General features: G+C 41.9%; 1 protein-coding gene across 1 annotated transcript in view; it reads left to right on the forward strand.

The window, feature by feature from the left end:
- LOC104543124 (serine/threonine-protein kinase WNK2-like) overlaps nucleotides 1-13190 on the forward strand; it is a gene marked incomplete at its 5' end in the record, with an annotated part of 56734 nt that extends 43544 nt beyond the window's left edge. Inside the window, 5 exon segments of the mRNA XM_010187660.1 lie at nucleotides 1348-1392; nucleotides 2923-3176; nucleotides 11591-11702; nucleotides 13067-13113; nucleotides 13116-13190. Coding sequence (XP_010185962.1) covers nucleotides 1348-1392; nucleotides 2923-3176; nucleotides 11591-11702; nucleotides 13067-13113; nucleotides 13116-13190 — 533 coding nt within the window.
- Nucleotides 13191-13614: the final 424 nt, after the last annotated feature.

The following is a 13614-nucleotide window of genomic DNA, read 5'->3' on the forward strand; positions in this document are numbered from 1 at the left end:
GCTTTGAGATGAGAAACTCAAGTTGGTCATGCTTGCACAAGACACTTCTGTAGTCATGTCCTCCTAATTTTCCTGGAATGGAAACCTCATTAAACTACATGAAATAATAAGGAAATCTTTCAAAGCAATCCTGTTCCTCCTCATGCCACCCATACCAAAGCACAGACATTTCTTCTCCCTTTTTTCCTCCTTTTTTTTCTTTTCTCTTTCTCAGTCTCTGACTGATGTCTCTCTTTTCTCCTTTGAAGATTCATTCAGAGGCTATGTCAACCTGGACCTGCAATCTCTGAGTTTAAAGCTGCATTTCTGGCACAGTAACAAAATATTGACACCGGTCTGCTCTAGGGAAAAAGCACATCCATCCTGTATCTTGCTTTTTGCCCCACTCTCTAATTTTGCTCATGTTTTCAAGTGCTTCTTCACAATAAACTTGCCATGACCCATGTCAGATATTCATTTCCTCCCATACCATAATGATAATTCTTCTTACCAAGTCCAAAATACCTTTCAGGAAATTTGGCACGCAAATAGAAATGGTGTTTATGTCTGGCAAGATCTGACGGTCGAGTAGGGTTCTTGGTACACCTCTGGCAGTCTATCTAGCCAACAGAGTATGTGAAATCATGATTAAGGATGTAACAAGATAATAATGATAAAACCACATAGTTTGGTTAAATGAAAACTCAGCTGGATTATTTTTCCCCACTTGGACCAAGGCATAAGGGAAACTCATTCACGGTTGCTTTCAATTGAAGTTCAGAATCTCACATTTAGACACAAATCCTCCTGATAAAGTATTTGGAAACAATTGGCCTGAGACCTGCAGAACAATCTATCTTTTTGGACTTGTAAAACAGAACTTCTAGGGTTGTTTTACAGTTTGTCTTTGCAGCCAGACTAGCTTGACTTGTTCCTGAAAGCATTTTTGGCCTCCTGTCACAAACTGAATTGACATCATTTCCTGCATTAACAAGAGTAGGAGTCAAAACCTCCTATGAGGATGCCAAGGCAATTTTGGGAAAGATAAAAACCAAAACCAACAACAAAAAAACCTCCAACCAAACCAAAACCGAACCAAAACCCAAACAAATGCATCTTTAAGTCATGGGACCTTGCTTTTGGCATGCTATTGTACTTTTCAAAGCTTCTGAATGGCTGCACATTAAGAAAGGTTTGAGCTGTCCAGTTATTTAGACTTCCTTTACTCACCTGAACTGCTGACTTTGTCTGTCCTTTCTTGCATAATAACTACTTTTCGATTGCTTAAAAGTACAGAAGCTTGTCCGTCAGATTTGTTGTGTTTAGTCTTACCTAATTCTGTATGTCTTGTATTGTTTTACCTTGTAGGGTCCACCTTGAAACGACTATGTCTAGGCAAAGATCACAGTAGTAGTAACTATCCCATTTTTGTTTCTCAGTATTTCCTTCATGGCATGGGATGTTGGTTTTTCTTTTGCTTTTTTTATTTTTCTTTTTTACTAAAAGCTAGTTGTTTAAAGAATAGAGCTGATGCACTTCTACTGATATGAAATTAGACTGTATAAATTGTGATATTTTAATGATAATGCATGTGCTGTGATGTCTTGGGAACCACGCATGCTGCAAGACAGTTTGTGGTATTTTTTGTGTGTGAGACTGTGCACGCATGCAGCGAGAAAACTGGGTTCAGTGTTTGTCTTTCTGAAATACACACCTTTATATGACTGCAGTTCTCTGCTGGAGGAATTTCTAGCTTAAAACGATCCCGTTCCTGTTGAGCTGCATGAAATACTAAACACTAATTGAAGAGCTTTCCTGTCAAAATACTTATTTTTCTCACTGGTCCCTTTCCCCCAAACAAAGGAAAAGGAAATGAGCAGTATTCACTTAGAAGTTATGTTGCAGGTTGAATGCATGATCATTTAAAGGTTATTAACGTATTTTTATATAACCATAGGACTAATTAGTTTACTCGGTTTCATTGGCTGGTAACTGATTAACAGAAAAAAGACAACTGAACGTTCATGTTTGCTTCTGTAATAATTTTAAACCTATGAACTTTTTGCTTGGAGAGATGGTCTTTATTTCAAATCTTTAGCTCTATCAAATGTGTTAGCTGAAAAGTTACTTTCTATTTTCTGCTGAGGTCAAATTCAGGCACCTTCAGTTGCTGTTCCCTGCTGATCTTGCTGTGTCAGACTTGTAGTTACCAACACATAAAAAGAACAGATTTTTTTTTTCTTTCTTAGTTCTACTAGAAATAAATGAATATACAAAATTAAAGCTCTGTCAATACTCTTCCTGTCTGCCTCTATCTATACCAAAAGTTCTGTATCTTTATCTCAAAAACTCACACACCCACTCATATCCTCCTCTTTCCTCTTTCTTCTGTACACTCATGGTCCTGGTGGTTTTTTTTTTCCCAAAAAAATACGCAGATGGCAGAGTAAACCGTCCTAATGTCACAAAGAGAGATTGTGTGTTCCCAGAGGCTTTGAGGCATAGTCGCCAACCCTACTTGTAACCTATACAACAATTTGATTTTTTCCAGGAGGACAGTAAACTTTTGCAAGTAAAATAAATGGTAAATTCATTTTTTAAATGTGTGCAGTTGTAGCAGGTAATACACCCTACTCTCTCGTGGTGGTCTCCTTAGAAGAGACTCTGTAAGCCTTAGGATGTCAGTGCTCCTGGGGCTGCATTCGTTTCTTCTCTCCGGGTCATTATTTTCACCTAGAGAGAAGTTGAGGGCACAAGACCTAGTGAGAGAAAATATGAGCACACTGGACCATTTCTTTAAGCAAAGGTGTTCTGTAGAAGGGCGGGGAGGGTTCAAAGTCAGAAAAGCCACCATTTGAATTGCAGTAGATGAGAACCTGTTTGAGCAGTGGAGTGGTGAGGCGGAGACGCCATCGTCAACTTTCTTTGTGTGTGATTTTCCAGGATCCTCGACAAACAGTCTCGTAACGTGTCCTGAGCCCCTCCCGCAATCAACCCTGCAGGTTCAGGCCAACAACAGTAACAACAAGAAAGGGACGTTCACGGACGACCTTCACAAGTTGGTTGACCAGTGGACAAGCAAAACTGTTGGAGCTGCACAGACAAAACCTTCCTTAAACCAACTGAAGCAGAACCAAAAAAGGCAAGACATGGAGCCAAAGGCTAACCCCATGCAAACGCAGAATGAGACATGTGGAGTAAGTGGCACTCCTTGAGGAACGTACCTTTTGCTATGTGTCTGAAAGCCTTTGCAGGACTCCGATTTGGAGGAGAACAGAAACTAAAGTTATTTCAGATAGATGCTTCCTATAAATGTCCATCTCCTTTCGTTAAGTACTAAACCAGATTTTTTTTTTAATTGCCTTTTGGAATAATCTTGAGGGATATATGGGCTGCATTATATACATATAAAAATATATATTTTTAAATTGCAAAATGCTTATTAACAACAATATACAGCAATACTCATACCATTAACCATATGTTGCTTAACTTGAATTTGAACTTTTCCTAAAGTTTTCTTCTTTTTGATATTCGATATTAACTTTCCTTAGGCAGAACAGTGGCTGGGCCGGTGGCTTGGTAGTAGCAAGGTTTTGTTGTAGTGGAGGGATAGGGGACAGCTGGATGTGTGCGGGGCATCTTTGAGTCTCCCTGCCTCGTAAAAATGCCACTGTCAGGTATTTTGCTGGTATAAATGCTGGGAAAGTAAACCACAACAAAATGGAAATTTGAAGCACCCTTATTCACCTCCTCATATTTTCAGTGGCAGGAAAAAACTATTGCAACGTGTGTTCGTATCTGTGTTCGGTGCTTGTTTTCATGGCTGAGTGAGGATACAGAGGCAGGCACAAAACCAAATGAAGATGTATCCGGATGCCAGTTTACCATTCTGTCCTGCCCTGGTCTGGGTGTGCAGACCTCTTCCTCCTCCTCACAGATCGATGACTCTTTGAATTTTTGTTGGATTTTGGAAGACTGGAAATGGAGCCAAAGTAGAGGAAAATAAATTAATTTCAAAAGCAAAGAAATAGTGAAAACAAAACCAGTGAGAGACTGCTTTATAATCCCTTAAAGCAAGATAACTGCATCTGGGTAGTAAAAAACCTGTATGCAGCAATGGTAGCTTTGTAGATATTCATGAGGTTCCTGCCAGAGCAGGAACTGTGGTAATGCCTCTGCTTTGGTACCTGCTGGTGTCTGGGTTGGTCACATCACTGACTTCACAGGGAAAAGCATTTGTGCAAGTTTATTAAGCAATTTTATGTCACTTCTTGGTTGTCACAAGCGGACAAAAACCAGAGAGCAAATAATCCTTCTATGTAGTGATGGTTTAACCAGTGTAAACCTGTTCTGCAGTAACAGCAACACCTACTTAAGTAGATTATTAAGTAAGTATCTACTAAAGTAGAGCACCCTGTTAGTGCTCACAAAATCAGTCAAAGGAGGTGCTAGTAAACACAAATTGAAGATTGCTAGAGAGTGATGGTGAGCTCACAGATTTGGTTCTGTTAAGTCACTTCTTACTCCCTGTTGATGTGCGTTGTGGAGCTTGATGTCTTTTCCCCAAGACTCCTGCAATAGTTCGAAGTATTTAATGGGGGTTTGCCCACTTGTAACTCTAAAAAGGAGAGTGGTTACTTTGCTTATTTAAATCACTTGTTAACATCAATTTAGGGTTATTTTTACCTTCTGCAGTCTTGGTGTCTCTGTTTCAAAGCCGATGGAGACAGCAAAACATCACTGTGAGAGGAAAAGGAAGGGCCCTGTCTTAATACAATTTTAGAGGGTTTATTTCTTTCAAGAACATGGCAGTTGTTACAGAGGATTAACAAGGCCTATAATTTACCGAGATGTCAGAGAGGATGGGATTCCCTGCCCTTCATTTTACATTATTCCTTGTTGCTTGGAAGAGGAGCAGTCAAGTTGGAGACCTTGCGAGCCCTGCACTGGCTTGCCCTGGGTGGTTTTGTGCATGAAGTCCTTGTAGGGCTGTGTGGGCTGCAGAAGAGATGCCAAGGTAGACGGCAAATCATAGCGTGGTGGTGGTTGTGGTATTTTGGCCATGAAGATGGCACAGCTTGCTGTGGAAGGTAGAAACCAGGGCAGCGGGTATGATTTAAAAGACTTTTACAAGGGTTGTTTTGGGAATTGAATGTCATTCTGCTGATTGTTCCTTTTGAAATTCACCCTAAAGGGGAAACTAAAATTAAGGGAGGAGAGAGCTTCATGATTTTTGGAGAAAAATAGCAAAAAGAGAAGCAAGGAAGCTGTGTGAAGGGACCCTTAGTCTGGACAGACAGATAAGTGACTCATAACATCAGTTCTTGGAGTGATGAGTTACATTGGGAGATGTTATACCTGCATTGGATCACTGTTGAGCTCGTCTTCTGAAGTGGTGGTGAAAAGACAAAAAGAACTTGGGAAATCACATAAAGGGTGGAAAAAAATAGCTTTCTAACAGGAACCATATAAATTTCAGGCTGTACTTCTTCAGTCCCTCTTTTAAGCCCATCTTTTTGTCATCTTTTTGATCGAATACAAAAATGTCTTTGCAAAAATAAGGAGCACTAAATGGATTTCCAGCCCATCAGAGACAGTTATAATAAGGTTTTATGTTGGGAATAAAAGCTAGATAAATTGGAAACGTGGTGATTCTTATCCCTTTTTTGACTGGAACAAACCAGCAGGAAACTGTTAGGGCACGTTGGCTCCTCTCTTCAGACTCGGTGTTTTGTTGTAGGAGAAGCTGGTTTTGGCCCCATGCAATGTGTGGAAATGAGGGGTGGGAGGGAGGCAGAGTTCATTCCTTCACTTCTAAAGTGTGTCTGGAGGTGCTTGGAAAGAAAGAAGTCTCCTGGAAGAGTTCTGAAACAGGAGTAGGAGTGATGTGAGCAGTCCCACAGTGCGCTGTTGGTTATTGGTCCCCTGGAGTTGGTGCGTCACGTCGCTCAGGCCGCGTAGGCCATGAGCATCCTCCTGGGGTGCACGTCTGGAGGTTCTGTTGTACAAGGTATGACAAGGGTGGCAGCAAACCAAACGGCCTCTTTCTATGATTGATTTCAATCTCTAGGCCAAAGGAAAATTGCAACAAATCCTATTAGATAGGGGTAGAGTTTGGGTTTTTAAAAATTTATTATTTTCTCTTACTGTCCACCATTATTAATATGCAGGGTAGTTATGTGGCCGATTTCAAGTCTTCTCTTTCACCCTGGAAACAGAGGACCAACTTTCCTGAGTTGTCTTTTTTCTTGAGATGCTTCTACCACTGTCAGCCAATTGTTTGCTGTGTGAATACAATACATCATTGGTATCTTTCTTAAACTAAGTGAAGGCTACTCTTTAAGCTTGGAAATCAGCTCAAAAAGATGTTGGTTGTGTCTTTAATGGGAGTTAGTGGTTTTATTTTTGTCCTTTCTCTCATCAGAAGTGTAGACAGCAATAAAATAAGCAGGATGCAAAGGAAGCCTTTAAATTCTGCTTTGTTTCTGTGGACGCTACTTATCAATTTGGCTGCAAGTCCTGGTTGATAAATATTAGAAGTTTGTGGGGGAACCTTCAGGCATCCAGTTATGTCGCAGGAGCACTGAAATGTTCCTTTTCAAATGTTTCACTTAAACACGGAAATACACGTGGATTCTCATCAGCAGTAATTTGAAATGTAATAGGAGATATTAGGAAGAACTGAAACTTCTCTCATGCTCATCCATGTTGAAGACATGATGAAATAATCCTTTCTTACAGGTGATTGTGGTTACCACCAGTCAAGATATACACCTAGGAAGAACATGAGCTGACTTGTGTGTAAAGAGTACTGAGTATTGTGTAGTTAAAGGCGTTATTTGAAGATGCCTGGGAATAAAGGGCTTACCAAAAATATGTTTTCTGTTCTTCATACTGTTCCATAGTTCCATGAGTTTTAATGAAAAAACATTACCCCCAAACAAGCTGGAAACATGTCCCAAGTCCATAATAAGGTTGTTTCTGTGAAGGTGTGTGTCTGACATGTGCTGGGCTTTGGACGCTGTCAGGAGTAGCTGCACATCTGTTTGCATTTAATACATCTTGAGTTTAATGAGCTGGCTGCCTGGGAAGCAGGCATTCAGGAGATAGCCACCGACGCGAGAATGGGGCAGAAGGACTATTAGCACCTTTTACTGTGTCTTCCGTCTCCACTGGATTGGAAGAATAATAAAAAAATAGGGTGAATTTGTGTCCAAAGCCATTCAACGCTGCCTTCTTGGTCTGAATGTCACAACAGCTTTCCAGGAAACCTGGAAGAGCACAAACACAAATTTTCAGAAGCACCTACTAACTTTGGGGTTTCAGCGAATGGGAAAAGGGTGATAAAAAAGGTGTGTTGGCATTGTCGCCCTGCTTGTGTTGGCACCCAGCTCTCACCCCATCCTGTGATCCTGATTTTGTTTCCTGTGATCCTGGGTTTGTTTCAATGGTAGTTGGACCATACAAAAGTAGAAGAGTAATGCTAATAACCTGGGCCTCAAAATGCAGCTGGAAGAAAAATAATCTAAATCCTGCATTTTTAGAATGGGTTGTGATAATTATGGTCACCTTTCACAGCAGAATTCCCCAGGTTCATCTGTTCTAATGTAAAAACATAAATATTTATAGTCCTAGAATGGTTTGGGTTGGAAGGGACCTTGAAGCTCACCCAGTCCAACTCCACTGCCAGGTCAGCCTTGATGGGGCTCTGAGCAACCCGATCCAGTTGAAGATGTCCCTGTTCACTGCAGGGGTTGGACTGGATGAGCTTTAAAGGACCCCTCCAGCCCAACGCATTCGATGATTCTGTGATTCTCTGGACGACCTGTCCCAGTGTCTCACCACCCTCAGAGTCAAATTTTTTTGTCTCTATCTCTAGTTTAAATAATGTTTATAAGTAAAACACAACTCTTAGCTATATACTTTCACAGTGTGTAGCTATGAATGTTGCTCAGGTGGTACTTTAGAGCTTGCTTGGTAAAGCAGGATGACAAGGTAGAGAACTAAAAAAAAAAGTCCAAAGAACAGATTTTTTTTTCCCTGAACTACCATAGCCTTTGTCCAGTGTGAACAGTGGTGGTCCAGTGGTGTGTCATCTTTACGTATGTTTTTTGTGTATGTTCTTCTTTGTGTATGTATTATTCTTGTTTTCTAAATGAGTACGCATGATTATTTGGGGGAACAGGAATAAGCAAAGGAAAGGCTGGCAGCATGAGCAAGAGGTGGCTCCTGCCCTACAGGGACTGGTACAGGCCCTCAGGGCAGAGGTTTATTAGTGCAGGGAGAGCTTGGCAAGCGGAGGAGCGGAGGCAGCAAGAGCAGAGGTACAAAGGCAGCAGGCAGAGATGCCACCATAGGTGTTTGTTAAGTGTGAGTAAGTGTATTGCTTCCACAGGCTTAGAGGAGGCTAACGGAGATGCAGGGGGGGGGAATTTCACATCCTTCTAGTGTAATACAGGATACATTTTAGGATGTCAACCCAGTCTCCCTTCCAAAAAAACCTCACCCTATTAAATATCTCTAGCAGGCAGGCTTTTTACATGGTGATGACAGACATAAATTTTACAGTGCATTTGGAAAATGCACTAAGTTTGAGGCTGTGTCTACCTTATCAGCCTGCTCAAGGCCAGAGCAGCTGATTTTAGAGGCTATAGATGGGCAACAGAACAAACAGAAGTAAATTAATATTGTGATACTAAAAATTAAATAATGGCATCCGTAGTTTACTAAGTCATATAATCAATCTCATTCCTCATTGCTAGTGTTGCATCATCTAAAGTTAAATTAAGAAGGGAAAAGGCCACCTCTGCTTTACAATCCTGCAAGAGGATGCAAGTTTTTTAACTAAATCCCAAACTCTTGTCCTGTATGACTGCAGGCTGTGGTTATAAAGATCTTTTGGTTTTCAGTGGTCTGTAAATATTGGTTGCTTGAGCTGGATACAGGAGTCTGATATGGTACCACTTGTATTCAATTCCCAAGATAACTTCAGTATTAAAGAAACAATTCACAGCTGTATCTTCAAGCTGTGGGTAGAATACCAAAGCCCAGAAGATGCTGTGGAAGCTGAGGCCTCATCACTACTAGGTTATAGCATGGTATAACTGGGTAGTTGAGGCACATTTTGGAATTGACATCTTGCACCAGAACTGGCACTTTTTGAGCAAACTTGCAAAAATGAGAAGGTAATGGTTAAGAGGAGAGGTCATCTGGGCAAGCAGGGAGCTACACGTAACAAATGTGGCCTTTCAGCACAGAATTGGCTGGCTCATGAGTGATGGGAGAACTTACAGGTTGACAGCTTCACTTGTGAGCTTCAGCCCGCCAGCAGCCATAGGGCTTGTGCTAAGGGTGAAATACTCTTACCAGTGATGAGACACCCAGCCATGCCGTGCATCTCAGGGGCTTCCTTCGGGGAACCTCCATTAAAATACCAGCCTGATTGAAACGCCACTTACAGTTCCACTTACAGTCGTGACTTTGACCCCAGTGCAGCAGGTACATGCCTTGTTCATCACTGCATGAATGCCATCTGCTTCCCTTTGAATTTTATGAACAAAGTGACTTGTGGTCTCATGGCTTTTCTAGAGCTGGGAAATCCATAGCTCTGTGAGCTGTTTTGTGGACTCTTCTGGTGCGCGTTGGTTTTGATCATAGAATCATAGCATGGTTTGGGTCAAAAAGGGACCATAAAGCTCCCCCAGTCCAACCCCCCATGGGCAGGGACACCTCCACCAGCCCAGGCTGCTCAAAGCCCTGTCTAACGTGGCCTTGAACACTGCCAGCGAGGGGGCATGTTTCAGTCAGCATCTACATGCAGGAAGAAATGGGTTGTTTTGGCGTCCGCTGGTGTTGAGTTGTCATGGCTGGTTAAAAGATGCTGTTTAAAACATGCCTTTGACCAAGAGACTTTGATCCAGAGGAAGACACAAGAGTCTCGCTGCCTCTTCAAGCGTGCGTTTTGCTCCCTTGAAGCATACAACGAAGATGGAGGAAGCGGCCTTAAATCATTAACGTGCATTTGTCATGACATTAGCAGGTTTTAATAAGTATGTGTCATGGTTGCGTTTGGAGCATGATGTAATTTTGTTCCCAGTTGCACATACGGAGCCTTAAATACAGCTGCTGCTTTACTGAGTAATGTTGCTGAGAACAAAAAGGTCAAGAGGCACAAATCGGGCAGAGGTAGATTTCCCAGCATTTTAAAAGAACTGAAAATAGGCTTTTTCAAGGTAGATTTTTTAAATAGGACCACTTGCAAAAATGTCACCTTACATTTTCAGTGCTACTGTATAACTTATTATTTGTATAAGAAATTATATACTTTGGTTAGGTACGTTTACAGGCATCTGTTATCATCCGCTTAGTTGTCTAGTTTGGTGAAAGCTCTCATGTTGAGGATGTTAAAAGTTTAGGTCTAGTAATAGCTTAAAGAAGTCTTCAGGTCTTAAAAATGTATCCTCAGTTCCTCTGTTTATTGTTCTTTGGTTTCTGCAGTTAATTTTGGTGGATTATTATACAGTAATGATGTTAAATTCATTATACCAAAGTAACTATTAATCTTAGTTTGATGCTCAGTTTGTTTCAGATTAGAAATGGAGACAGTGAAGTGAAGAAGGGTATCAGATGTATTTCGGTATTTTTCTAAAACTTACTTTGGAGCACGGGTTCATGCCCTAAAGCAGTAAACCCCAGAGTGACACTGCCATTTTTATTTTTCGTTGAGAAGAGATACTAAAATCAGAAACATAGAGTAAGCATTCCACACAGTTTTATACACTTATTCATTTTTTCCACTGAAATTTCCCCTTCATACCAATTTAATCAATTTAATGTGAAATATCAAATTAACAGGAGATTCCCAGACCTAAATAATAATGCTTTTTTTCTTATGCCATAAATAGGTGCTGGCTTGGGACTTGTAAATTCTGTGAAATTAAAAAGATAACGCTGCAGAGCCCATCTGCAGAGAGAGCAGGCAGCATTTTGAATAACGATTGTTTCCGTGGCACTGCACATGATGGAGCATATAATTTGGGAAGCTCTGCCATCCCCCCTATTTAGGAAGGAGAGCTTTTTTTCCTGCCCATCACATGCAAAACCTGAATAATTGAAGTGGATGTTAATCGAATTTTAGAAAATAGCTGGCACTGGCTCCAGCAGCCCGTGAGGCAGGAGCAGCTCCCGCTGCGGCCTTGCTGGTTTACCTCTCCTGATCTCAACCACCGCCAGCACCGGGTATTTAACCTTCATGGAAAATCTCCTTCCGTTCTTCACTACCCTTAGTTCAGTGAGGCCAAACGAGCCAGCACAAACAACCTTTTACAGAAATATGCGTTAGCATTTCTAAAACCGGTTCTGAGGATGGGTGTAAGAATTTGGGGGTTTTGTATGATTAGAGTTTTTTTAATTAATTCCCTTTTTTTTTACTTTAAAAAGAACAAAAAAGAAAAAAAAAAAGGAAGAAACCTATCCCCCAAGCTCCAAGGACCCTGTACCACCCCTGCACTCCCCAGGCCAACAGCTGGGTGGCCAGACACGTGTGTGTCTCAGCAGGCAGGCAAAGAGGAGGTTAATAGCAACAATTTTTGTGTTTGTCTTTTCATAGGTTAATTCGGTAAGAACAGGACTGGGGAAAAAGTGCGTTGCTCCAGCATCTTGCCCCACGCCTGCCACGTTCGCTCCCGGAGCGTCACCGTCCCTGCCAGTGCCTCTGCCAGGGCCTGGCCTCTCTGGCACGGTGCCACCCTGTGTGATGCCTCTCGGTCCCTATGGAGGAGTTTTCCCCGCACCCATTTACGGGGCCAGCCATGCCGCCCGGCCTGGTCGGAGGTGCCAGTATCGCGCGGTTCTCACCTCTCGGCAAAACCTGCTCGCGGCCGTACCCAGTGCCGCTGCGGCCGCCCGCTGCCGACCCGCCCGGCCCGCGCCTGCGGATGACGTAGCTCGGTTGCCTGGCCACGGGTGACGATGGTTTCGGCGTTGTCGCGTGGAGCGTTTGATGGGTAGATGCTGTACGTGGGGGTCCAGGCCAGGCCCAAGCGCACCCAGCCATACACCGCACCCAGCGATCACTGTGAGACAGGTTCACACAAGGTGGTTGGGCTGCTCGGGCAACGTTTGCTTCTGTTTCATTGCTGAAGACACTTTATTCTGTTGTGTTCTGGTGTTTTACACTTGCGATCCTTAAAGTCGATGTACTTGAATTGATGACTAGAAATTGTACTAACCCCTGCAGGAGTACAGTGCCTTGAATTTCAGCTTTTCAGTTCCAGCTGGAAAGAGATGTAAAATTATTTGAAAGGTGTATTTTATTTACAATCTGCTTGTGAGTTGAAGTTCTTTTTATTTGCAAAGATACTGAAAGTTTACAGTCGACGTTCTCCATCGGTTTCACTCTGCTGTTAAATGCTTTCATTTTAAATTCCTGGGTTGATTTTTCATTTTTGAAGCTTTAAAAAAAAAAATAATTGTGAGGTGAGGTTTGTTTGAGATGCCGATCAAAAAATTGTTTGTGTTTGTACAAGGAGTAGTGAAGTGCACATTTTGAAATAGGAACATTTACAGAGAGAGCTGTATATAAGGACAGGTAATAGCTTCAGGCAGTGCAATTCGTTTTCTTTCCCAGTCTTTGGTAAAGTTGTTGTAGATGGCAACTGACTTCTCCAACAGGCAGGCAAATACCATTTCCTTCTGGATCAGCAGCTAATTGGATTACGTTTTCTTTCCCCTACTGGGCTTTTATAATTTAGTTAAATTACAAATTCATGCATGTTTCTTAAGTGAAAAAAAAACCCAAAACCTACCTGAGCGCTGGCTGGTAGGAGAACGCATCTCCTTGTCACTGTAAATTGGTGTAAGTACAGCACTTGTGTGTGTCCTGGCTTCGGGTCGGCCACCGAGGTGAAGTGGCCTGCCACTGCCGTGCTGCAGTATTCATGCCGAAATGGAATAAACATGTGAAACTATTCTTTTTCATATCTGATACTTCCGTTTTGGAGTCTCACCACCTTTCGTTTGAAAATTTGGGGGGTTTTGTATATTTATTTTTATTTATTTTCTTTTCTTTTTAGTTTTAACTAATTTTGCGCTCTAGGGGGCACGGACACCTCTCTCCTGTTTGAAAGTTGCTTTTATTTTTGCCCGTTTTACTGTGCATAGAGTCTCCACCTGCACCTCTCGGTCTAAAGGCACAAGATAACCACTAAAACCAATGCGCTGATGGTAAGTCTCCTTCCCCTCGAATGTGCGAAGGGAGAGCACCGCAGGCACGGGTCACAATCCGCGCGGTCACATTGGAAGGCACGTTGCTCTGTATTCCTACCGCGATGACGTTTTCTACCGTCTGATGAAGGGCAGAGATGTCTTGTGCTGCCAAGCTGTGAATTGTATAGTTCTATTGTACTTGGAGCATTATATCTGTCTAAATTATTTTCTTTGTACCCTTTGAATATATATTATTCCATCAATTCAGTTAGAATTGAATTTTATAGACAATTATGCAGAGTCTTCTGCCTGGGCAAAATACTTACTGTAGTAAGAGATTTCTGTTCTCTGTAACATGTATCTTTAATTTGTTTGGGTTTTTTTAGATTCATGTCTGTATGCTTCATGAGCAAACATGGGAAATAT

Source organism: Mesitornis unicolor, unplaced genomic scaffold, assembly GCF_000695765.1.
Source record: "Mesitornis unicolor isolate BGI_N332 unplaced genomic scaffold, ASM69576v1 scaffold57, whole genome shotgun sequence".
Classification (NCBI taxonomy): domain Eukaryota; kingdom Metazoa; phylum Chordata; class Aves; order Mesitornithiformes; family Mesitornithidae; genus Mesitornis; species Mesitornis unicolor.